This window comes from Rutilus rutilus, assembly GCF_951802725.1.
Source record: "Rutilus rutilus genome assembly, chromosome: 11".
NCBI classification, from domain to species: domain Eukaryota; kingdom Metazoa; phylum Chordata; class Actinopteri; order Cypriniformes; family Leuciscidae; genus Rutilus; species Rutilus rutilus.
The window spans coordinates 28,511,826-28,538,617 of NC_140216.1; the positions used below are offsets into that span (position 1 = coordinate 28,511,826).

Here is a 26,792-nt window from a genome sequence, read left to right on the forward strand (position 1 = left end):
CAGCAGTATTTGTCCACAAGGTGTCTCTGTCCTCCTTCAGAAGCAGTGTATCATACAGGATCTGTTAAACCAGCCATTCTCTTATCCTATTCCTCTAGATCTGCCTTTGGTACCTGGTCTAAAATTCCTTTCAGTTGTTTGTTGGTTGATTCGCTGGTTTAAGTGTGTTTGATTACAACATTGTAGGAAGGTGGATCCACAAGAGTAGGATCAATTACTATAAAAGCTCTTGACTGTAATTTCTAAGGTGACTACAGCAGATAAACCTGCTTCATAAATGTTACTGTAATCCTTTACTTAATCGTCCCAGTGTAATTTCTGATCAGGTACCAGTTACCTGTTGTGAAGTTTACACATTGTTTGGAGCACTGTCACACTTCATAATTCAACATGAGTAAAATTCATTCCAACTGTAAATTAATTTAACACACCTGAAACAACTAATTAAGGTCTTTAGGTTAACTTAAAAAGGTGTTGAACAGGGATAGAAAATGACATTTCTACAATAAAGTGGATTTATAGTAGCAATACTGAGGACCCATGGTGTACAATACACATACTGTAAATAGGTAACCCATGAACAGATTCAAATGATGGAATTGAATTCCTTATGGTGAATGTAAACATCAGCAATTCAATATAAAAGCAAACACTACGTAAGCATCTGCACAGCATTGCATTGGGCATTATTACAAACAGGTAGGCAGAACGGAGGTTATGATATCAAGTGATGCTTGAAGTTATAACAAATGTTCAAACTAAAAACACATTTCTAAGATTACACTTAAATTTTGAACTGGCATTAAATCTAAAAATAAGGAAGATGCCCTTACCTGTGTCCCCAAATAACCCTGCCCGTCTTTGATCCCTGAAGTGTCCTGCTGATTCCCCTACTTTAGATGGGCTGGAAGCTGCTTTACGGAACAGTCCATTTCCACCAATGGTTTCACCCAAGCCACCATGTCTGATGAGCATGTGGATCACCATCTGTTGCTGTGTGCGGAAGCCCTTCCCGCACTCCAAGCACTCTGAGGTTTTCTGGGAATTCTTACGGCTAGGACGAGAAGTAGGCCGGTACTCTGAGTCACTCAGATTCTCAGGGCTTCGCTCACCTGTCAGGACCTGGCTGTTTGTTTCTCCATTGCTGTGCTGATCTGTGTTGGAGCCTTGGGTTCCAGCCCCTTTCCGTTTCTTGGTTGGGATACTCACAGTGGCATCGAGTGATTTCTTTCGCTTGTCCTGTCTGGTCAAGACATACTCGCCCTTTTCCCTGTCATATGCTACATCTGCTTCGGCTAACCTCTCTTCCCAACCCAGGCTCTTCTCAGATACCTCCACCAGTTTGCCTCTGGTGACCAGTTGCCAAGCCTGGTAGCTACTTACTGGATCGAGCTCTGGGATTCTTTTCCCTAGAGTTCCTTCAATGGGGTTCTCTTCCTTTCCTGCTGGTTTTAAGTTTAGGCATTCCAAGAAGCTTGTCTTGGTGGCAGATGTGAAGTCCTTTTCACTGCAGAAGGTATTGTTAGGAGGCTGCTCAATATTTCTGTGGACCTGCTCGTGCAGTTGCAGGCTCTGGCGGTCATGGAAGAAGTTACCACACTTGGCACAGAGTTCATACACACACACTTCATTCACCAAGTTGGACTCATCCTGCGCCACCTCGTTGACAGTAGCTGGAAGGTAAGACTCACTCTTTGGTTTTACCTTGGTGTTGTGCGTCTTCATGTGGCTACGTAGGAACCAGGGCTCACGAAAACGCCGTCCACAGATCCGGCACCCATGATCCAGACTGTTTTGATGCTTCTTCATGTGAGCTTTCAGAAACCAGGCTTGGGTAAACACCTGGTCACATTGTTCACATGGGAACTCGCCTTTACCAAGTACACCGTCAGCTTCCTCGCTGGTAGAGACTTCTTTGGTGATAGATTCCTCCTCAATAGGATGTACCTTCTCAATGTGATCCTGCAGTTGGTCCTCCTGCAAGGTCTCATAAGGGCACAGTTCACATTGGAAGACCTTGTGAAGCTCCTGCATATGCTGTTCAAGCTCTGCCTGACTTGACAGTCTTTTCCTGCACTGAGAGCACTGCATTGACTGTTTGCCATTCTCACCGGAGGTTCTTTCCTTCTTCCCACCTTTCTTCCTCGTTTTGGTTGCCTCTTCACCGCTCACAACCTTGTTGCAGGCTGAGGTACTCTCAGTCGGACTGGAGCAACCACCTTGATCTTCTGGCACCCCTCCTTCTTTTTCCCCTTCCTCATCTACATCTTCCTCCTCGCCGCCAGTGCTCTGGCTGAGGCCTTCCAGTTTGTGACTGCGAATGTGGGCCTTTAAGCTACCCTTCTGGGCTGAGCGGTGATCACAGTGAGGACACTTGTATGGTTTCTCCCCAGTGTGCTTTCTCATGTGCTGGGACAAGGAACTGAGGAAAGGAAAACTTCTTCCACAGAGTTCGCAAGTGTGACCCCGGCTCTTCTTGCCATCCGGGTTGTCCTGTCCACCCTTGGAGAAGGTCTCTTCCTCTGCGACTTCCGGCCGTTCCACCTCCATCTCAAGGCTTGAATATTCCACTATGCTGCTATCTGTTGTCCTATTTATTAGATCCTATTGAGTCTGTCTCGCCTGTAGTCATTCAGTCTGGGTAAAAGTTCTCTTTGTCAGATGTGTCATTGTTGGTAATTCTGTGTTGACAGTGTTGCTTTTGTCTGGAATATGTCTGGAGTTTTTTCTCCAATGAATCATCTTAACAGCTGAGGGTTTGCTTCATTCTGGTCACCTGAGAGAAAATGGAAACACAACAGACGCAGATTTGAGAACATGACTTGCAAATGAGTAAATAAAGGTTATTCATTAATCCATTAGTCCATGGCAATGAACAAGCAGTTACTATGACATACAGTACACAATGCATATTTTTTTGTAAAATTACTGTCTTAATGATTCTTAATATGAATCAAGTGCTCTTAAAACTGTAGAGATTCGAAACTTAGACCCAGTGTTTGAGACCCCCAGCTAACAGAGCCCTTTTATATAGTCATCTGACAGTCTTTTGTTCAGTTAAATTCGTTTAAGGCAGGATCCATACTGCATAGCTAAAAAAAACAGAGGACATAGTACATTGGGTTTTATGCTCTGCACCATTTAAAAGTGAGTGGGAGAGGGACAAAAGAGAGAGAAAGACTGCTGATGTCCTCATTTAGGCGTCAGAGGGAACGGCACATCTTTAAGTATTGCATAAACACACTAACTTATACAACAGGCTCTCTGATTATTCCGACAAGAAAATGAACACAGATACAGTAAATACACTGCAACATATTCCAACAAGCATACACACCCCAGTCCAGAATCAGGATTTCCTGCCATTCTGTTTTGTTTTCTATCAAATCTAAACATAGCAAACCTTTTTTTGTTTTTTTTTGTTTTTTTGCATTCTTCAAAAATGGTTATGCTGACTGACAAAATGTTTATTGTAATACCCAACCTGGTATTTCCGTTAATCTAGTTTGTGCACTTTTTGGTTAAAAAAATATGAATATATACTACACTACAGTGGAGGCTGGGCCTGGTTGTAACATGGGGGACTGTAACTAATATCTCAGTAATATAAAGTCCAATTACACAAATGTGTGGAAATACTCTTACAATATACAGTATTTTGAATTTAAATGTTACCAATGTATATGATTAATTAATAGTAATAATATCTACAGACAAAACAATGGTTTGTTATTTTTTTGTTTAATAATTGTTTATTTTCAAAATGATTAATTGTTACTGTTTTCAGTTAGTTCCTATAATTCATATAATAGGCTGTTCAATGGCAGGTTCTCATTGTGACCCCATATACTGTAAATGTGACAACATGCCCCAGTATCAAGGTCAATGTATATTCAATTAACTATTTTTTCTCTTTTTTCCTGTGGAAATGTTCAATAGTTCTTTCTTTTTTTAGTCAAGACTTTAAGGTTTGTGTGACAACTTGCCCCTGTCTCCCCATAATTGTGTCTGTCTGTGTGTGTTTGTGTGAGTCTTCGACTGAAGGGCAACAGTCTCAGTTAGTCTCCTCTCATAGTCAGTATGAACAGTGGTTGTCTGCTCACAGACCTAAATTCATTGTGTGTGTGTGTGTGTGTGTGTGTGTGTGTGTGTGTGTGTGTGTGTGTGTGTGTGTGTGTGTGTGTGTGTGTGTGTGTGTGTGTGTGTGTGTGTGTGTGTGTGTGTGTGTGTGTGTGTGTGTGTGCTCAGGCGTAAAGAGACTATTCAGTGTTGGGCAAGAGAGGGGCCAGTTGGGATGAACCCTGAGGGCTGGTCCTCTCTCTCAACAATCAATAATCCATTATATACCAACTACATTTCACCGCTGGCCCAGCATCCCCCTCACACAAACACACACATTCTAACGCACTAAAACCACACATCTCTACACAGTTCATCTTTTACGGTAAGTTAACTTGCTGGGCTATAAAATGCCAGGTAAGAAATTTAAAGAAGAGACGTTTAGGAAATTGGAAGTTTTCCTAGAGCTCCCATCATCCATTTAGCCTATCTTGACTTATATCCAATATTTGCCTACTTATCTAGTTTATTTTCTTTGATTATTTGATTTTGTATGTTAGGTAGCGAGTAAACAGTGTAGCCATTATGACAATGGAATGGATGAGGTGCTTAACCGCATAATAATGGAACTGAACATGCTGAGCTGGTAATGAATAGTGTTTTGCTGTTTGGCAAACCAATGAGCTGAGCATTAAATCACCCTAGCTATGATACCAAGAGGTTTGGGAGATGTGTAAGGACACACACTACACAAACACACACATACATATACACACGTCAGCAGTGGGGTTATTATTGAAACATGGCTGTTCTCAGAGGGCTTACCTCAGCTCTGCTGACCTACTTATCCCCAGACAGTTCATCTCATCTTGTAGCTCCATCAATGCAGGATCAGTGCATTTTTCAAATTGAGCGCTGTGTCTGTCCGTGTGCATGTGTGCACTCAAATCCTAAACCAAATTGTGCATTTTGTCCAAATTCACAGAGACAGTTACCAAACCACTAACATGCATCAATAATGACAAGAGAAGATAAAAGAGCTCAATTGTCTTTTGTTCTTATTGTGATGTGACGGACAGCAGATTAAACATTTGTTTTTCCTTAAGACTATACAGTAACCCTAAGGACAGATTTTTTAATGCATAATCTGTCCTAAAACAAGCATAATGTTAAGTTTTTGATTTCCACTCAATGTGCAAATGGCGTTTTGTTTTCATTCCAAATGATTTAAAGAACAAATCACAGTTATCGCTGAAGAAGCACACTTGTTATCCAGCATTTTTGCGAAACTCCTTGGGCTTCCTATCTTACTAACAATTTGGTAGTTCTCAAACCCCCTAAACTACAATCTCATTGTGCCACTCGCACCAGAACTGTCACAATAGCTCATGTCTATACCTCCTCTGAGCGGCGGGGAGTCCAACATGGCCATTGTTGGATGAAGGGGTCCATCCTACGCTAGAGGCCTGTCTGAAGCATGTCTGGTTGGGGAAGACAAAGGGAAGTCCCTCCCGGTCCCATTTCGAAGTAGATCCTGCCTGGTACCATCAACTGCTGATTACAGCTGCAATAAAAAGGGGGCCCTGGTGCATGTTTGCACTTGCGAGCAGGATAGCAGGTGCTGAGGCTAACGTTGTCATGTTAAATTGCGGAAAATATTCTGGTGTCTACAACAAAAGTAATCCCCCCAGGTTTGCAACCAAGGAACGAGAGGAGCCAAGAAGAAACGGGCTTGGTTGGACATGCTACACAAAATGTCAAGTCCAGCAAAGTTAAAGTCTGTGTAATGAGGAATGCGAGTACAGATGTGGTCATATGATAAAAACTGAACCTAGAAAGAGCACAAACGTTTCTATTCAGCTGAAATGTAAAGCTTAGTGATACAGCTTGCACAGGGTGAAGGGCTCCTTTGTTCTGCAGTGTTTCTGAAATGAAGACACAATGAACACTGCTTAACTGTTGCCTGACCACGTTACATACAGTAGGCATAAAACAAGATTTACAACTCGAGTTCTTCAAAAATACGTTTCCCCTATAGTTGCTGACAGTGGTTATGATTGAGTGTTTATGATTCTATTGATTTCCACTGTTAGGATACAGCCACCATTCATTTCAGGTTCTTGAGGAACCTTTTTTGACTTGTCTATAATGGCTGTTACCCCTGCCTCAACTCTTAGCTGTCATTTGTAATACACATCTGTGGTTACATACACTGTACAATGTAGGCATCTTCAACATAGTTGAATCGATTTACTCATCTTAAAGGAAGGCATTATTTAGTCACTCTCACGTATCGCTGTTTCAGTGCTGTTAACCCTTATTTTCAGCATAGAGTTCAAACAAGTACGTTTAAAGAATCACAACACAATGACAATTTATTATGATCAGGGGATAGTCAAGCTCCAGATAGGACAGATAACACCCTAAAACGGTCACGCACTATTTTGAAAGTCTTCCATACAAAAGTTTTGTGTGAGAATAGACCTGAATTAAAGTCACTTTCCACAGATTTGACAAATTTGTTGGTCTTTTTTGTCACTATTGCTGTTGTGTAATGATTCCTAAAACATTTATGTTTCTAATCCACTGAAATATTAGCAGGGGTGAAGAGTAAAATAATAACAATAATTATAATACTATTATAATATTACTATTCAAAATAGTATATATATATTTATTTTTTTATGTTTCATGCTCACCAAGCCATTTGATCAAAAATACAGTAAAAATGTACAGTTTTCTATCTGAACATATTTTCAAATGTAGTTCCTGTGATGGGAAAGCTGAATTTTCAGCATCATTACTCCAGTCTGCAGTGTCACATGATCCTCCAGAAATCATTCTATCATGCTGATTCAGTGCTCAAGATTTGTATTATTATCAATGTTGAAAATAGTTGTTTTCAAGTTTTTTATTTTTTTATTAATAGAAGAAAAAAAAAGCATTTATTTTATCTTTTGTAACATTACAAATGTCTTTATATTTTTTAATAATTTTATATACATCCTTGCTAAATAAAGGTATTAATTTCTACTTTTTTTTTTTTAAGTTTTGAGCGGTAGGGTTAAAAAAAAAAAATCATCTTTTTACTTAAATAAACAAATGATTTACATTACCATATTAAGCATATACTTTATGCTACCCGGAGCAATTGCACAGTACGGTGGAGCAAATATGCTTAGCAAAAGATATTATTTATCCTTATTAGTACTATACTTCTGTGACATACTACTGCTGAAGTAATTAAATCATAATTAACTGATCAATGATTAATTACCAGCCATATGCTTGAGGAAAGTCTTTACAGAAATGATGTCACATCTTTGTGAGACACGTTTACACGCCACCGACACATAAGCAACAACACATGTGCCCGTAAAAACATGCATAGGCATAAAAACACGCACAAAGACGGCCAGCTTTCAGTGGAAAGAAACAGCAGCACATATAGGCCCGTATCTGAGAGACACAGCCCTGAGCGAGAGCTCCATTCTTCCCCTCCTCTCTTTTCTCTGGCTGATGAATGGCTATGGCGAATCAACTGTCTGCTCGCTTATTCAACCTGACGGCTAGTCCAGCTCAGCACAAACGCCCCATGCTCTGGACACTACTCCTCTGCTCTGAGCCAGTGTTTGTGGAAGAGAAAAAACAGAAAAAGTGCATGTGTGTAAATCCTAATGTGAAAGACAGAGCTAAACCAGTCCATCACACATATGGTTATTCGAACACACCCTGGGTTTGAACCATACATCGTGAGCCAAACAGTGTGTGTGCTAGTATGTGTGTGCCCTGTGCACATATGTTAATTGTTGCATCCCTGCCAAACAAACATGTTGCATGTCAGTGTGTGTGTTTGATAAATCCTAAAATACCAAACACCACTAGAGGCCGAGCAAGAGGAGCTGTAGGTTTTGAAACAGCATCACAACCCAATCCTACAGTACAATGTGTGTGTTATTGACGTATGATGCTCATCTGCTAATTAGATTACACCGCTGCAGTGACTTCTTCACAAAGCAGTAGTTTTTCAAACTCAGCCAGAATTCAGCTAATGAATGGAATGATAATGGCCTCAGATCGCTGTCATCAGTATTATCAGACCATAGTTTCCCCAGTAGAGATTGCAGATGTGCTAGTCTCCATGACCTCCCAGCGCCGTCACTACAGAATGCCACTCCCTAAAGCCAGAACACGGTTACACAAGCAATAAGCGAGGGATTATTTTCCTGCCAGTGTGCATGCTGTCTGACTAAAGAATCTGGAAATCCTGAGTGATGATATCAATGAAAAGGGTTTAGGTTGGTTGAAACAAATTAGACAAAATTTTCTGAGACTGTAGATAGAAGCCTTAAAAGTTGCGACTGTATAATGCAGTCCTTTTGTTCAAAAGAAATTATTAAAAAGAAAAGATAATGCACTTAATGATTGTAACAATCCTTATAATGTTTGGTGTGAGAATATATATATATATATATATATATATATATATATATATTCCCACACCGAACATTGTAAGGATTGTAAGGATAGGCTATAGCTATATATATATATATATATAGCCTATATAAATATAATAAGTGCCTTTTTGAGTACATTAGGAAAATATGTATTTTTTATTTCATTGGCAAATTTTTTCTCACTTGTTTTACACTAAGGCCTGTTTACACTTGGTATTAAGATGCGTTTTGGTCGATCGAATCACCAGAAGACGAGGGAGACACATACCCGTTTACACCTGGTGTTTTAACCCGTGTCTTTTGTTCACTTTTAGCCGCTTCTGTCCTGATTTCTTCAAGGGAGGGTCTATGGTTTTTTTTTTTCAGATCTTTCGATCTAATGGAGAAAATAAGCTTGTGCAATTTACATATGAATGCGCCCAGAGACGACGAAAAAACATACGGAGAGCACAGCAGTAGCTTTAGTTTCTGCTTTGACAGCCACAAGACCACGCTAACAACATGTGGCTAGCACTTCCATTCATGTTTACGCGGTAGATCAGTAGGTGGAGAGTAGTCTTTCGTGGCTGTTCGGACACTTTCGACCACACGAGCGTTTACACTATGAAAGCAATCTGGCCTCTGGAAGTGGTCGAAAGTGGACAAGCTCAAAACGTTTTAGACCCCGTTTACACTTGCACTGTAAAAAATTTGTAACACTCCCCAATCAAAAATTTCAATTGACCGATAACATCTAAATTTTTCAATTGGCCCAAGTGAAAATCTGTACATTTAATTTTAGAATTTACAGAATTTCACTTGGGCCAATTGAAAAATTTAGATGTTATCGGTCAATTGAAATTTTTGATTGGGCAGTGTTACAATTTTTTTACAGTGTGTATTTAGTGTTGTGCACAAAATCGCATCTTAATACCAGGTGTAAACGGGACCCAAGTTTAAACCTCAGATTTAGTTTCAACAAATCTTACAACAACAGAAAAGGGCAAAACACACTAGATAATAGTACCTTCAATGCCCTGTAGATGGCGATATCACTTATTTTGTAGCAGATTTAAACTGCTGCAGAAAAAGTTAGGTGCCATGCAAAATGTAACATGTAATTGCATTACTCATCACAAATGTATTGGAGTAAAGACAGAGTACATATACTTTTTCAAAAATGTAGTGAAGTAGAGTAAAAGTTGCTAACTATGATTTGTAAAACTACAAAGTAGCCAAACAGATACTTAAGAATACAGTAACTTATTACATTTACTCAAATATTTCACACCACTGAGTCAAATCAAATAATGAATTAAATTAATTTTTGAAAGGTAAGTTTATTCAAATTACTTAACATTAAAAATGTTTTTTGATTCATTAGGATTCCAACAGCATTCCTTTACTTTAAAAAATATATATACTTTAAAGGAATGATTTTGTCATCAATTTCTCACCCATATCATTCCAAACATCTGTGACTTTCTTTTATACGTGGAACACGTAACACTTTTATTTTGTAGCTAATTTTATTGGCAAACAAGACAAAGATAGTGATAAAGATTATGATTACTTTTTGTAGAGATTATAAAGTGATACTTCAGACAGGCAGCTAGCCGTCATATCATCACGATGACATTATAGTGTACATAATTCATGCAGATCTGTGAAAATGGCGAATTGTCATATACATTAAATTTGTTTGGGATAAAGGGAAAACGCTTCTATGTGTCCACAGGTGGATTTGTATGTTTTGGGTGCAAGCCAAAGCATGCAAGTGTGTGTGTGTGTGTGTGACAGCAGTGATAGAGAGATGAGAGAGGGACACCAGCAGTAATGCTTATGTAATATCAGCCCGAGCCTCTGCAGCAGTCCTGATGGCAGGATGACATAACACCTATGCGGCCACACAGTTCGTCCAAGAAACACACATACACACTCAAACAGACAAATAAGTTTTGTCTGGTCTTGACCAGATTAACATCTTGCTGCTCACTGATTTGAATGCAATCTATTCTAATTTGATAGCGGCAAACTGCAATTAAATTCACAGAAAAGCCATAAACATCTATAAAACCCTTTTATCGCAATATGTCATCATTTACTCACCTTCATGTCATTTAAAATGATATTCAAAAAGTGTCTTTTGAAGAATATACTAGCTTTTTTCTTTCAAAAGAATGAAAGTAAATGATGACTGTCCATAAATGAGCTATATTCCACATTTTATGATGTCATACAGAAGCTATGTGAGGGTAACAGGCTGAAATTTAGAAGAAGCGATGTCTGTTTTGAGAACAAATCATTATTTTGCATCAGATCTTTTTAATGAATCAGTTGATTCAGTTCACAAAACTAGTCTTAATGATTTGTTCATAAATCAAAATGGAATATAGTGGAATATAGTGCATAAGTCAAATTTTTTGGTTGTTTTGTATCCTTTTTTCTGTTTTGTAAGTGTTTTAAAAGGCTAGGATATTCTCTGAGAATTTTATTTCAGCTTTACTTATTAAGTTTACATTAGGTTAAACTAAATTAAAATGAGAAATGTTATTTTAGTTAACTTTAATAACCCTGCTTTACACTGTTATCACAGTTGTCTTGTTTTTTGTGTGACTGTAGAAGTGATATTGTGACAGTAAGTGGCTTGCAGACACACTAGTGTGGTTGGCGTGGTCTAGAGCTGAACTATAATCTGAAGGCATTAACTTGCGCTCTAAAAAAAGCCCTCTGAACAGGGATTAGATTATCATGGTAAGGCCAGCTCAGGCTCTCTTTCTTTTGTCTCCCCATCTTTTTTGCAAACACTTTCTTAACAAATGAAGGTTAAATAGAATAAATGTGGCACGTGAACAGGAAAGGCTGCAAATGTGGGGCGTTCATTGAAAACGCCCCACATCAAAACCCTGAAATCCATATCAATGTTTCATCTATATGTTTGAGCATATGTTATGGCACAACCTAAATCTCTCCATTGGGTTTATATCCTGAGGGTGAGTGATTGCTGATTGAAGGGCTTGCAGAAGCCCCCTGTGGCAACTCAGTGTTAAAGGGATAGTTCACCCTAAAATGGTCACCTTGGTGTTGTTCTGCTACCCGACGTGCACGTTTGCGTGACTGTTATCGCTGCAGTTCACTCCGTCTTGCCCAGAAAAAGCGCACAAGTTGAGAGAAATCACGACATGAAATACAATCCTTCTCTGAGTTGAATATAATAATATCAGTTGTGTTCGTCGTAACATGAAGCTATCACGTTCACATCTGTCAACTGTCATTCTGACTGTCATTAGACAAACTGAGCTTATTGGTCTCAGTGAAGAAAGTAGACGGATCATTTTTGGGGGATTTCTAGGCGTTGTATTTCATGTTGTGCTTTTTTAAATCTTTATTTCTCAAGAACTTGTGTGCTTTTTCTGCCTGAGACGGAGTGAACTGCAGCGCTAACAGTGTCACACAAATGCGCACATCCCATAGCTGTGCACTGAAGACCAATGGCCAAGGTAAGGATTTTCATTAAATAACACATTCAATTTCATATTGTATAGCCCCAGAACACTTGGAATATACAACACGTGTCACATGGGATCATTCTGTGATACTTTTCCGTCTTTTTGAAAAAGCTCGATGCTGGTCGCTATTCAGTGCCATTATATGGATGAGCGCTAGCAGGACAATTTTTTTTTTAAATACACCTTTTGTGATCCATAAAAGAAAGAAGGGCATAAGGCACTAGAACAACACCAAGGTGAGTAAATTATTAAGTGAGTACATTTTCAGTTTAGGGTGAACTAGCCCTTTAAGTTCCTGGCTTTGGGTTGCCACATCTGCATGAACCCTATTAATAAAAGAAAAAGGTTTACCCTGAAAATTCTGTCCTTATTTACTTATGTAACTGTTGAAAACATCCAAATACATCCAAAAAAAAACATAATTTGATCAATTCAAACAGCTAAAAACATCCAAAAACAAGCTAAAACTACAACATTCGATCAATTCTTGCGTTATATGCAATTCCACATAGCGCAGCTCATCCCTGCACCGCCTCTATGCTTTATTGCCCTTGATGGCAGCCCAAGTGGGACACTCTTCCTCAGAACCGCCTGGCCTCCGTAAGTATATCTGCGTCCTTGGCGAGAGACGTGATCACGATTGCTCGGTTAGAGAGTGCAGGGCAGCCAGATGTCTTTCTCATGGCCTTCAAAGTATTGTCTCTCCAACTGTTTATTTATTAATGTCGAATTCACACTGTGATAACTCTCACCCAGCAAGTAGTGTTTATTATACCAGAACCGTGAAAAGTGGCAAGTTTTTAACTCTTTCCCTGCTAGCGTTTTTTTTTTTTTTTTTTTTTTGACACCGCCAGCTTTTTTGAACATTTTCACACATTTTATGGCACCCTGATTATTTTGTTGTATGAATATCTGAACAACATGCAACATATCATCAGATACTGCTATAGTTTTGTGGGTCGTTGCCAGGACATTGTGATGAGGTGTAAAGGGTCCTGAGGTGTTGCTAGGTGGTTGCTAGGGTGTTCTGTGTGGTTGCTTGCTTACCCATCCAAGTTAAAAGAGCCCTCCCCCAAGTCTTTGACATTCTGCTCCCTAGATATGACTCTGGATCCTCTTTCTATTAGGTGAAATGCGTGCTTAGAAAAGCAATAGCACATGATTTGAGGTATTATTCATGTCTGTAGCTGATACAAGTTTAATACTTTGGGTGAAGGGTTTGTTAAAATTCCTATGTATGAGCAATAGAAACAGTGATAGTGATGCTTATTTAGCAAGGGTAATACCTGAGGCAGATCTTGAAAAAAAAAAAAAAATTTAGGGATAGGATTTCTCCTGTAAAGTGCATTAAATCCTATTATCTTTACCCTATGATGCATGATGTCCACTACAGAGAAAATATCTTTAAAAGCAATTTGTAACCATTCAGGGTGTGATCTTACATTCAAACTACCATGAGTGATAATCTTTGACCCCATAATTATATATGACAGTCATGTGCTGCATCCCAATTCGCCTACTTATAGTATGCCCTAAAAGTATGTCGTTTTTGTGAAGAAAAAGTAAATACTTTTGAGTGTGTAGCAAATAGTTGGCAAGCTTTGGGACATACTATTTCATAATAATTGCATATTTAAAGGACCGCTCTGTCACTTATTTACATGCATCCTGTCACCTACTGCAACTGCTCTGTCAATCATCTTAAAATCCTTCACATTCAATTTAATTTAATATCCTACCAAATCAGAGAGAAATCTCCAGTTTGCACTGTCAAACCTCTGCAACTGATCCAGAATGCTGCAGCTAGAGTGGTCTTTAACAAGCCGATCCTCTCCTCACAAAATTGCACTGGTTGCCAGTAACTGCTCGCATCAAATTCAAGTCACTGACTTTTGCCTACAGAACAACCACTGGCTCTGGACCCTCTTACCTAAACTCATTACTTCAGACTTACGTGCCATCCAGAAACTTGCGCAACATAAATTCAAAATGGGATTAAAGTGGTGCACAAGGTACTGCTGGAATATTTACCATTATTATCTGCTTCAATGGACAGATATACAACTCTATCAAAATTATTAACAAAATAAAACTTTTTTGGGAAAAACGTAATTAAAAAATAATTTAAAATTAAAATATATGTTGTTTGGAAATAAAAAATAATAGTGCTGGGCAACGATTATTCGCATCCAAAATAAAAGTTTGTGTTTACATAATATATGTGTGTGTACTGTGTATACACACACATGCATGTATATATTTAAGTGTTTTTTATATATAATATAAATTATGTATAAATATATATACATGCAAATATGTATTAAATATACATACATATGTGTGTATTTATATATACAAAATAATTATACACAGTAAACACATATATTTTGTAAACACAAACTTTTATTTTGGATGCGATTAATCGTTGCCCAGCACTAAAAAATAACCATTAAGAAAGGGTTTTTTTTTTCTTTTTCTTTTTTTGTTGTTGACCTTATTACATCATGTATCAGCGAATTTAATGCAGTAAAGAATATGAATATATGCTTTAAGGTCATTGTCACAGTCTCTGAACGAGCTCAAGTTTCTTAAAACGGCTGGTTTCTCTCACTCTGCTTAGTTCAGAGAAGGACAGGTAATCTAACACCATGAAAGCCATCTCAATCGCTCTCTTTCCCTGCCTCTTCTCTGTTCTTCTTTTGCATAGTAAGAGAAGATCTGTCTCTTTTTAATGAAACTGCCCCGTCACACCCATCTCCCATCTGGTATGTGTGCATATATGTGTGTGTGCTAGATGCTGGGAGGGGGAAGCTGGTGTGGTTAGTGTGTGAGCATACATATAACCAGGGGAATAAGTACATGTGTGTGAGTGCGTGTTGTCATTTCAGCAGGAAGCTTTTACTCTGATGAGAGGTCTCACTTCCTGTTTATAGAGCAACCACTGGAGCGCAACAATAGCTGGAATTTTGATGGATCGGCAGAGAGGACGCCCAACTCACACCCTCCAGAAAAAAACTCCAGTTTGTCACTATTGCTGACAACAATACAATCTGTTCTCATCCCAAAAACTATTTTTTTATTTATTTTTTGAGTGAATCATCTGGAGATTTCTTAAAATTTTCGTGAGATTCACCCATTTACTATTTTGGTTGTTTACTACAGCTCAACTTTAACAATAGCCTCTCATGTTATTGTGTAAAGGGCTGTTTTGGCTCAAGCCTGATCAAAATGGTGGTGTCGAGCATTCCCCTCGCTGAGAGATATGTCATGTCGGGCTCTCTGGGATTTGAGGTCAGTCCAGCTGGACGTCTGGTGCAAAAATGAGGTGGATTACACTCTTTAATCCCAGTCACCCCAAGGAAGTGAACTAAAGATGCCAGCGTCCTTCTCCAGACCACAGACTTCATTCAGCTGATCTTTCCGAACCTCTTTAAACACGCTTGGTGAAGTGTGAGACAACAGTGTTACTATCACTTGTCACGATACAAAAAAACAGATGTAAAAGAGTTTTGCCCTCAGGGGACCAGCAGCACAGACTGTCAAGATGAATTATACATTTACACTGTATCATGTGACGACTGTTAAGACTTAAGACTTAAGGCTTGTCAGGAAAATACATGTATGATACTTCTGTCCATTCCTTACAATTGACAAAATGAGGATGTAAAAAGTCCAGTTTTACATTAAGGTTGTGTATGCAAACATCAGCTAATGGTTAAGGTTTCAGGAAATTTAGGCTACTACTGTTCTTTGTTAGTTAATGCATTAACTAAAAGTATAAACTTTAATGTCAAAAATCTATTAGAATGTGCTGTACAAAATAAATGCTGTAAATTGTTATTGTATAAAACTGCACAAAAGCTCATAAACAGCTTTTGTGTCTCCCTAACAAACAAAAGGGCTACCTGGACAACTAGGTGTTTTGATCACGCTTTTTTGTAGCACAACATATTGATTTCAGATATAACACTGAAAAAGCTAGAGAGTAAAAAAAAAAAAAAAAAAAAAAACTAGTTTACTGAAGACCTTCTTACTGGTAGTATAAGTATGCACTTGCACAAGAAATATGCACAAGAAACAGACTTCAAAAACTTGAGAAATTTGAACAGAAGGGTCGCACTGTTTTGGATATGAGAGGTTTGGCACTGAATGCTAGCTTTATTTTTCTCAATAAGCGAATTCCCTCGAGTTCGAGCTATTAATAATCTCTGAGCTCTTTCTCAGAGGAACAGCTGTTGGGGAAACTGAAATTTATAAATATTCCCAACCTAGGCTCATTGGATTTTTTTTTTTACCTATACATACAATTCATTGCATTTTCCAGGTGAAAACTAGTGACAGTAAAACACTGATAACTTTTATTTCTGTTCACACAAATTTTAGGCTTTTTACTAAGGCAGATTAAAGATTAATGAAGACCTATTTTCGTCCTACACAATACAAAACACTTTTACCATAGCTCCATGTACGGCTTCTGATGTAGTAAACTTGCTCAGTACCTCACCTGGTACAGCAATGCGGAGCGTTTTGGGTAAAATAGAAACACAAGACCTAATGAAAAAACTCAAAGACTAAGCTAAAATAACTTTTTACATTTCCTTTAGTTAACATTATCGGTTAGGGTAGGATTTAGTGTTGGTGGCAAGTTATTTTTACATGCAATTAACCTTTTACTTCCACTCACCAGGCATTTCATTTTCAAATTGCAATGATATGTACAACATCCAAAGTAATTCAACATTTTCAGATTCATATTCATGTTTCGGACATGTGCCACACACCGGATAATTCAGTTTAAAAGTGTTGAATGTGCAAGAAGCAACATAATATCATTTTGCAGAAATGCATGTTTTTCGACTGAGCCTGGGTTGAATAAAATTGCATAAAAATCATTGGCCACCCACATGACCAAGACATACTCTCCCTTCCCATTTACACAATCATAATCCTTTCAAAATAATATATACACACATCCATTTTTAAAGCACCGATCGATCAAACCATGAATTAAATTCATTAAATACAAAGTACACAAATGAAGATATAACGTGCGGTGCTTTTCGACATGTTGTTTTACAGACAAACTAGACTCTGAATAATTTACAGCAGCAAGGCCTTGACATCCACAGGATCCAATTAGTTGAAATCCACATGCAATCAGTCCACAGGAAAAAGGCACAACAGGGACATCTCCAGAGAGACGAGACACTATTAGCAAGTTTCTAAAATACAGAGGAGTGCACCGCATAAAGAGGAGAGCAAACGCACTGCTGCTTTAACAGCCCTTGAAATCAGATCAGTGAACAAAGAATGTGATACTCGTATAACTCCGTCACTCAAACAAACCTCTGATAAGACTGAGTAACAGCTTTGCTTTAAATAGCAACATCTGTAGTGTTACATATTTCGTTTGATATAGTGTATGATAGTGCAGTATATATCGCACTATAGTATAGTATTTAATTTATAGTATAGTATGATCTGCCAGGTCATTTGCTTGTGGTTTTGTCAAATGTAATTTTTAAGTTATCCCGGACCAGCCGAATGTTTGTCTTTTCTAAAGTTTTACAACAACTTTCCACAAATCATGTAAAGATCTATTCAGCTTCGAAACAAAGATTGTAACCATGGCTTTGTTTCTTCTGCTGAAAAGTCAAATCACGTTCATTTATATAGCGCTTTTAACAATACAGATTGTTTCAAAGCAGCTTTACAGTGATAATAGGAAATTAATGGAACAGAGATTGTTTTGGCTGTACAGCAGCTCTAGAAAAAAGTTATTTTCCAGCTAAAGTAAGTTTTGATTGATTCACTTCTGTTGCAAAGATCATTAGATATTAACTTTAACCGCTTACACTACACTGTTTTCAACTGAAAACAGAAAACTTTTAATGGCCGTTCATTTGCATGACAATGGTGTTTGGTGGCTCCAGAACGCAAACTTTGTAAACTTAAAAAACGTGAATCTGTGAAAACGGTGACGGTGTGCACATGCATATTACGTGTTTAGTCTAAGGTATGCGCGTTTGAATATATATGTGCGCAGGCTTTCTTTACAAAGTGGCATCGCCAAATGTCTGTCCTGCATAATACAGAATTTTTTGTCATTTCCGCGGATCCATGCATCCATAATTTTGATAACGAAATAAGAAAACAAAATAACATAATCTGAAGAATGTTTTTGTGCAGGCAATTAAAGTCAATGGGGTCTGATGGTGTTCAAAAATCCAACAAGTTTAGATCAACACAAGAGTGACGGTTTTCATTCTTGGGTGAACTATCGCTTTAAGAGTTAATTATATAAAAAAAAGAATTAAAAAAAAGGTATCACTAATCTAAACATTGAGGTTGTTATGGCGGTTACAGCTGTCACTAACAGTGACACGTGAGAGGAAACAAAACTAACAAGGCAAGTCTACATCGCAGAATCTGTCACTAGACAGTTTACAAAGCGATTGCATAGCAGAAACTACCTATGTGAAACTAACTAAAATTCCTGGTGACTATCAGTCAGATTGGGTGGTTTGCACTTTGCATCACAAGCTCAAGAGAAAAAGAGTTGTTTCGGTTCTGTCTAAGGGTGGAGTCGCCTCAACTGTTTGTGTGGTTTCCAGCCAATAGCAACAATGACTTCTATAATCTCAAATGGAACATTTGTTAGACAGCGTGTGATTAATATGCACTACTGAATCACCAAGCATCAAAAAGGGTTCTTAGCATAGTATAGTCAGGTTTGGTCTAGTTTGGCATTGTTATGTCTTGATGTGCTGTGGTTTGGAGAGTATTATGTTCTAAATGTATAACATGATCTGGTTTAACCAGGTTTGGTTTGGAGTCTAATTTGGCCTTTCATGGTATCATATGATCGGTCTTTGCCATCTTTCAGCATTGCTATGGTCTGGAAAGGTCTGGTCTTAGTTTGATATGATATGGTTGTTTATGCTGCAATGAGATAAAGGGGACAGTTTACCCAAAAATGAAAGTTTGGAGTCGGTATGATTTTTCAATGTTTCTTATGCTCAGAATTGAATTTTTAAAACATGAAGAATATACAGGCTGGTATTTTCCATATAATCAAAGTGAATAAGAACCGAAGCTGTCAAAGTCTTCAAACAATGAAAAAAGCACCATAAAACTATACAGACGACATACACACAATAACTTGGCTTATGAAGGCTTGGAATATACAGAGTTTATAAGCATCTCATATGTGTTTGTTGGAGCTTTACAGCTGCAGTGCCCATTCACATTCATTATATGGTGAAAAAAAATAAAAATCATACAAGTTTGGAACAACATGAGATGTGTGAATAAATAGATTTTTGTGTAAACTATCCCCTTAAAAAGGCAAAAGACCATGGCAGTGGTTCAGAAGAACTCTACTAAGTATACATGCTGCACAAGAAGGCAGTGAGGTCATGGTCAAAAACAGGGATGTGTGCAGTATACAGTACCAACCTGTTCCTGTTGGAACGTTGGACAGGAAGATACACACTGCCATCACTTGTTGTGCTCTCTTGTGCCAAAGCTGTGCCTTGCTTAGCTCTCTCTGTCTCTCTCTCTGCCCGCTGATGCCAGCTCATGCATGTGCCAAGCCCTCCACTAGACACTGGGCATTATGCACGCCCAACACAGCTGATACACACACAAATCCTGGATACAATCATTCCAAAACAGTTTTTATGATCAAAACACATTTGTATTTACTGCAAGTAACGTACAGTCATGACACCACCAGCCGGTTTTTCCACTATACTGGGTGATGCTGATTAGTCAGCATTACTGAATTAAAAGATAAGGGATCTGCCATCACTTCAGGTTTAGTCAAGACAGATAGTATCCCTTTGTGTATGTATACAACAAAACATGGGCATATTAAGACATGTATTCCTGCCTTAACACTCCGGAAAAACAAGTATCTTACTATACTGATTGAGGCCGTAATCACTGCCATGGATCAAAACACAATTACAAAACAGTATTACTTTAATATGAAGTGGAATGACATTTTGTAATAAGTAAATCAAATATTTGATTATTAATAATTCTTAAACAAAATGTATATTCATTCATTTAATAAAACAAATATGACATTCCATATAGTCTATACATGCAAAATACCTAAAAATGTATTGCATTATATGTCAAAATATTGAACCGAGTGGAAAAAAGATTGATGCTCGACACTTTTTAGAATGACCTTTTCTAGTCTTTGGATTTTTCCATTTATAGAAATTCATTTCACACAGGTTGTAGATTATCACATAAAAAATGGACATGATCCGCCAAGACAACTAGAACATGTCTAAATAATTATTTTGTGAATTGTTTTGCTTGAAAACTTGGTTTGATATTTGCTTATGTAATGCAATGACATTCATGTATATTTTGTGTAGCATCTGTGTGCATCTAACGCTGTACTTACTATAAAACACTGACCATTCAGTGCCTAATCAAAAACAAACAAAAAGCACAAATAGGTATATAATCAAATAAATATCCACCAATTTCGGAAGACATCTGTTCACTCTTAACCTGGACGTCTTAACTCAGCAAATTAAATTCTTCATGCGGAGTCTCTCCTCCTCCCCCTCAGCTGCACTTAATCCCAGTGATTAAATCATTTTTCTTCAGCCCTAATTTTGCCTGTTACAGGGCTCTGATGGAGGATGGGCGTGCTCTCTATTGATTGGTGGGTTGAGCAGATTACCCTAATAGCGGGATTACCGCCCACATGTTGACCACGCGTGTTGGAGCTGCTCGGCTGTAGTGCCAGCTCCCCATCAGATGGCCCGGGGGAGCAGCGAAGACATAACACACCACTCAATGAGAGTGTGTGTCTGTTCATCTGTCTGCAGGGTGCGCATTAACAAGTATTTGGCAACTCATTAAGTTCTCTTATTTGCAAACTCATTAGTCATCTCAGCTGTGTTGTCAGTTAAGATGTAGTCAAGTTCACCAATGCTATGATAATTATCCCGCATAGCCGCTTTAGAACAACTTGACGACTTGCTTGGAACATAATGGGTCCTGTGACAACCTGTGTAAATGTTAGAACGTTAGCAGGCACAGCCTCGGACGCCCACAGACTGTTGGCTGACATCTGATGCATAAGGCACACTAAATGAGAAACACTTCAGGAGTTTCGAAGTTGTCATATATTTGGTTGAATTCTACAGGTACATGTGTGTTGCGTTCTTTAACGGTCCGTCTGGAAACAAAGCTCTCGTGTCATCAAACCCCCTCATGGACAATGAACGCTTATCAGGATCAACTAAATGCTGGATTTATATGCTGGAAGTATATAAAGTTTGCGGCGCCACTTTTGCAGTTAACTTGCACAACGTTCTTGAATAAATAATTTATTAGATGAACGTACAGTTTCGTAGGGACATCGACTTTACATTTTCACTCCCCTAAACATGGCGCACAACAAAACAAACTGTGATTGGTTGCTTTACATTTTGGTCAGATGTCCTCTTGGGCGGTCCTTGGCCAATGAAAGCTTCTGCCATCAGTCTGAAGGTCTGGCTACATGAGACTACTACAAATGTAACCTGAAAATTTGCTATTCGCTAACAATATACTGCTGGTCACGTATTTCTCACTTCTTTTCACCCCTAAGCGAAGATCGAAAAACCACTTCGCCGTGAGTATATCGGGACCTTTAGTCTGTTTTTTAAACGTTACTACTTCTTTTTTGGTAGATGGTTCTGAGAACATTCAAAAGTTTCCATAATAGTTCCAAAATGATAAAACATTCCCTTAATGATTTCTCTAAAGTTCACCAAGAACCAAGAAAAAAAAAAAGACATTTTAAAAAAACGTGACATTTTGAAAATTCTGAGAACATTCAGAAATAATGTTATCATAACTTAAAGGGATAGTTCACTTCAAAATGAAAATTCTGTCTTCATTTACTCACCCTCAAGTGGTTCCAAACCTGTATGAATTTCTATCTTCTGCTAAACACAAAAGAAGATATTTTGAAGAATGTCGGTAACCAAACAGTTGATGGACCCCATTGACTTCCATATAATTTTTTTTTTCCTACTATGGTCCATCAACTGTTTGGTTACCGACATTCTTCAAAATATCTTCTTTTGTGTTTAGCAGAAGATAGAAATTCATACAGGTTTGAAACAACTTGAGGGTGAGTAAATGATGACAGAATTATCTACTATTCCTTTAATAGGAATGCTAGCAAAATGTTCTAAGAACATTATCTCCTTAAAGGGACAGTTCATGCAAAAATGAAAATGTATTCACTGTCATGTCGTTCCAAACCTGTATGACTAAAAGAGTAATTTATTACAGAATAAGCTGCTCTTTTCCATTCAATGAAAGTGAATGGTGAGCATCTTATAGGGATGGGCCATACAGCTAAAAAATCACTATATAATGTTTCATATCATTCAGTATCGATACTTATTGATGAATGTTACTTTTTTAAAGGGGTCATATAATGCCATTTTTGTACAAGCTAATATGATTCTTTAGGGTCTAAATTAAAAGTCTGTAATATACTTTAATTAAAAATTCTCATTAGTATTGTAAGAAAACACTCATTTTACCTGGTCAAAAACAGCTCTGTTTGTAACACAATAACCATAACGTGTTGTTCATTATAAACGTGGGATTATGAATTATATTGAGAACGTCGTATATAGAAAACATGCCTTTAAAACCAACTTTATAACATTACTGAGCCTCGTTTGTAAAGCAGTCTGGTGTGTGAAATGATTCGCGCAAACATGAAAGCATTGACGTTGATCGTGGGGAATATTCCCTTCGAAAACAAACTCAGCCACTGCGTCTTCAGCGGTTCGGATTTAGGAACATCAATATGACTGCTGTGTTCCTTATTACACCCAAGAACAGAACACCACAATCGCTTAGACGCCATTCTGCTCCAGCGTATCAACAATGACCGCGCCGGTCCGCGCGGACTATGATTGACAGCTCGCTCACGAGCAAGGGCGGGTCTGTGTTGAAACGCTGCTGTCAATCAACAATCGTGGGAGGGGCGTCGATTTTGTGACGTCACAAAATCGAACGGCTTGATTTGAGACGGAGGAAAACATATAAGAAGCTAAAATAAAAAAAGCCACTGGATGGATTTTTATCATTTTATGATGGTTGTGTACAGGCACTGCCAACACACATTTCAGTACAATCAACTTGTAAAAGTGCATGTACAATTATATGACCCCTTTAAACAAAGACCAGTTGAAAAAGTTTGAATTTAACCATTGTATTTTTAATTAAAGGAAAATAAATCATTTTGTTTTTAACAGTCAAAAACTAAATAAAAATTAAACAAATATATTCTTATATCTTATATAAAGATTAATGTAAAAGTGTAAACAGAACAATCAAGGTAAACTTTGAGGTAGATGCAAACTCAATAAAGTAGATAAAATCAATTTCAGCTTTTAGAGTGACCAAACATCAATATGCAATAACCTATATTAACAGATAATAACTATACACAAAACACATTTTTTTTAACAAAAATATCAAGTAATACTATTCACATTTAAAACACTAAATATACAAAAATAACTCTCAAATAGTAATATTCACATACATGGCATCATTACAAATTGTGAGCAAGGATGACAAGTTGGTTATATTATTGTATCATTTGTAGGATTTCTCATAAGGCATTGTTGCCGAGTACCTCTCCATCGTGGACTGCTTGTGGGTTTGTTTGTTGAGGTGAGGTAGATGTAGGCCCTTAAGGACAATATGATGCATATTCCAATGGGTGGAAGCCGTTAAGGTGATGAAATAACAGAAAGGTGATGAAATACAAACAACCGTTGTTCTGATGTTGGTCGGACGTAAAGAAACCAAAAAAACTTGCCACACTGGCGAGCTGACATCTCCTTTTTTTTTTTTCACAATCTCTTCATTGGCGGCAAGCATGGCACTCATTTTTGCGTGTGTTTGTGTGTTCTGATGTCACATGGCGATGGCGCAACCGAACCCCACAGCAACGTAACTTGTTATTGGCTGTTTGCTTGTCACTAGTAGTATGCTCCTTTATCAAGGCATATGACTGTTTATGATCCAGAGATGGCACAAGCTTGAGGGTTGTTCGTGCAACCAAACTTAATGTCTATTTACATTTTTAAGCATTTAAGTGAAAATATCAAGCGTTATATCAAACATTTTTTCTACTGTTATCGATAAAGGTGAACCGTCGATAAATACCGATACCGTTTTATCGCCCAGCCCTACCGTCTTATGCCTAGTTTTTAGTGAAAATCAATTTAAATTTCAGTCTTTTCCTCATGCAAAGCAACAATATGCTTTTAGATGACTTAAAGGGTTAATTCACCCAGAAATGAAAAGTATCCCATATTTAGTCACCCTCAAGCTTTGTCTTTCAGACAAACACAATCGGAGTTAAAAAATATCCTGGCTCTTCCAAGGTTTATAATAGCACCTTAGAATTTGAACCCCAAAAAAGTGCATCCATCCATCATAAAAGTAATCCATAAGTAATCCATATGAAGCAATGCATTTTTGTAAGAAAATATCTATATTTATAACTTTATAAACAATAATCACTGTCCTCCGGTAACGGCCGTACGCAAGTTTATTTCTGGCGGAAGAGTGACATGGTCCGACGCATGACATATTGACGAACGCGGAAGCACAGAGGTTAGAGCAAAACAAACCACCGGTCATGAATTAGAAGTCCTAAAAAAGAGGATTTTTAAAGAGAAATGTGGGAAGATATCGATATAAGAGAAGAGGAGCATGAGTTTGTTGCCCAGCCCTATTTTTTTGAACCGCGAGAGGCGTCTATACGCTACTCCAACATCATACGTCATACGCCGGGTCAGAGGTCACTCTTCCGCCCGCAACTCGACTCACGCACAGCTGTTACCGGAAGCCAGTGATTATAGTTTATAAAATTATAAATATGGATTATTTTCCTTACAAAAACGCATCATTTCACTTCAAAAGGCCTTTATTAACCCCCTGGAGCCATATGGATTACTTTTATGATAGATGGATGCACTTATTTGGGCAAAATCTAATTTCAATATGACCTTGATTGTGTTTGGCTAAAAGAAGAAAGTCATATACTCCTAGGATGGCTTGAGGGTGAGTAAATTAGGGGATAATTTTCATGTTTGGGTGAACTAACCCTTTAATATAGAGTGCACAAATCATACTTTTCTAGTATTTTTTCATCCTCTTGGGAGCTTGACAGCCTCAGTCCCTATTCACGTCCATTGTATGGAAAAGAGCAGCTAAGACATTCTGCCTAACATCAACTGTGTTCTACAGGGAAAAAAAAGTCATACGGGTTTTAAATTACTTGATGATGAGTAAATGATGATTGTTTAAATGATCCCATTAAGGTAACAATTGAGCATTTTCATTTAACTCGCTCGCCGTAATTCAAACCAAAGGTGGATTAAGACCACAATGGAGAGGATTCAGAAAATTTATGGTTATTTCATTTCAGAATTATTGCTCCTGAGGATAAATGGCAAATGACTTTGCCTCTCAAACTGAACTGTGTGTGTGTGTTTATGAACACCATTTTCCTGATTATGATTCTATTAGACTGGATGTACAACATTCAGCTGTTTATCAAACAGACAGTTATTCAAATTAATCCACAACAGGTAAAACTGCACTTCAGTTGATGACATATACATGACCCAATCCTCCAACCCTCTCTCTCATCTATCTGTTTCTGTACGTGGGTGTGTGCATGTGAGTGTATGTTTAATTTAATGAGCAACAAGAGGTAATGATGCAGCAATGAAACATTTAACAGCTTTGTGACATACTATAATACACATTAAGCATACTGTAGCAATAATGCCAACTCGTTAAATCTACTTCCCTGAATGTTTTAATAATCAACAGAACGCATCATAAAACATTACTGCACACACTTCACCAAAAGGATCTTACATTTGTGACACTCGTTATTACAATATGTCTTCTGAATCCAAATGACACTAATGGCTAAGCAGCCTCATATTGCTTCAGTAGTATAACAAAGGCATTAAAATATTAAAGTTGCAAATGTAAGCTTTTCTTCTCATGTGTCCAGATGGGGGAAGTAGAAGCTTATTCAGGCCATGGAAAAAGAATTCCAGTAATCTACTGCTGATCCTTCACAATGCCACCCTTGTGCCTTTTGTTTTAGCCTCCCTACTGCCTGTACTCAAAGCCACTGATAATGTTAATGGTCCCTTCCTCTAGCTAGCGGATCTTGCACTATTAGGGGTTCGCGAGAGGACTGGAAATGCTTGTTAAGTCACAGTAGAATGTCGAGGGTCAATTTTGCAAGGTCGCCACAAGTTCAAGCCATAAACCTCAAACAGAAAATAGACTGGTGACAAAGGGAAATGTCAAATTAGGAATGTTATTTAATCCTCTGAATTTACACGGAAGATGCATAAAATGTCCACATTGCGCATTCTAGGTAGACTTGTACAATTAAATCTCCAATATTCAAATATTTCTTTTATAGTCGCTATATAAACCGTTTGGAATCCATTTCAAATCAAAAGGACAATTCGGCCATCACTGTTTTTAACATAAAAAGGCTGCTCTTTTCATTCTCATTCAGAGAAAAGGATCTTGAAATACAAAAATACCACATCTTTCGACATTTAAATGGTTGAACCCAAGCCCCCTGGCCCTTTTCAGAAGAAAAACAAATCCACAAAAAAGAAAAGAAAAGAAAAAGCACTGAACATCTTATCACTTTTCCTTACATCTCAGACCAGTCACAGTTGGGATTTCA

At 37.9% G+C, this 26,792-nt stretch overlaps 1 protein-coding gene across 4 annotated transcripts in view; it reads right to left on the bottom strand.

Annotated features, from left to right (window-relative positions):
* znf516 (zinc finger protein 516) overlaps positions 1–26,792 on the bottom strand; it is a 41,316-nt gene that overhangs the window by 10,893 nt on the left and 3,631 nt on the right. For all 4 annotated transcript variants that reach the window (XM_084422722.1, XM_084422720.1, XM_084422719.1 and 1 more), the window contains exon 2: positions 834–2,776. In XM_084422722.1, coding sequence (XP_084278848.1) covers positions 834–2,550 — 1,717 coding nt within the window. In that variant the 5' untranslated portion in view covers positions 2,551–2,776. The remainder of the gene's footprint in view (positions 1–833; positions 2,777–26,792) is intronic.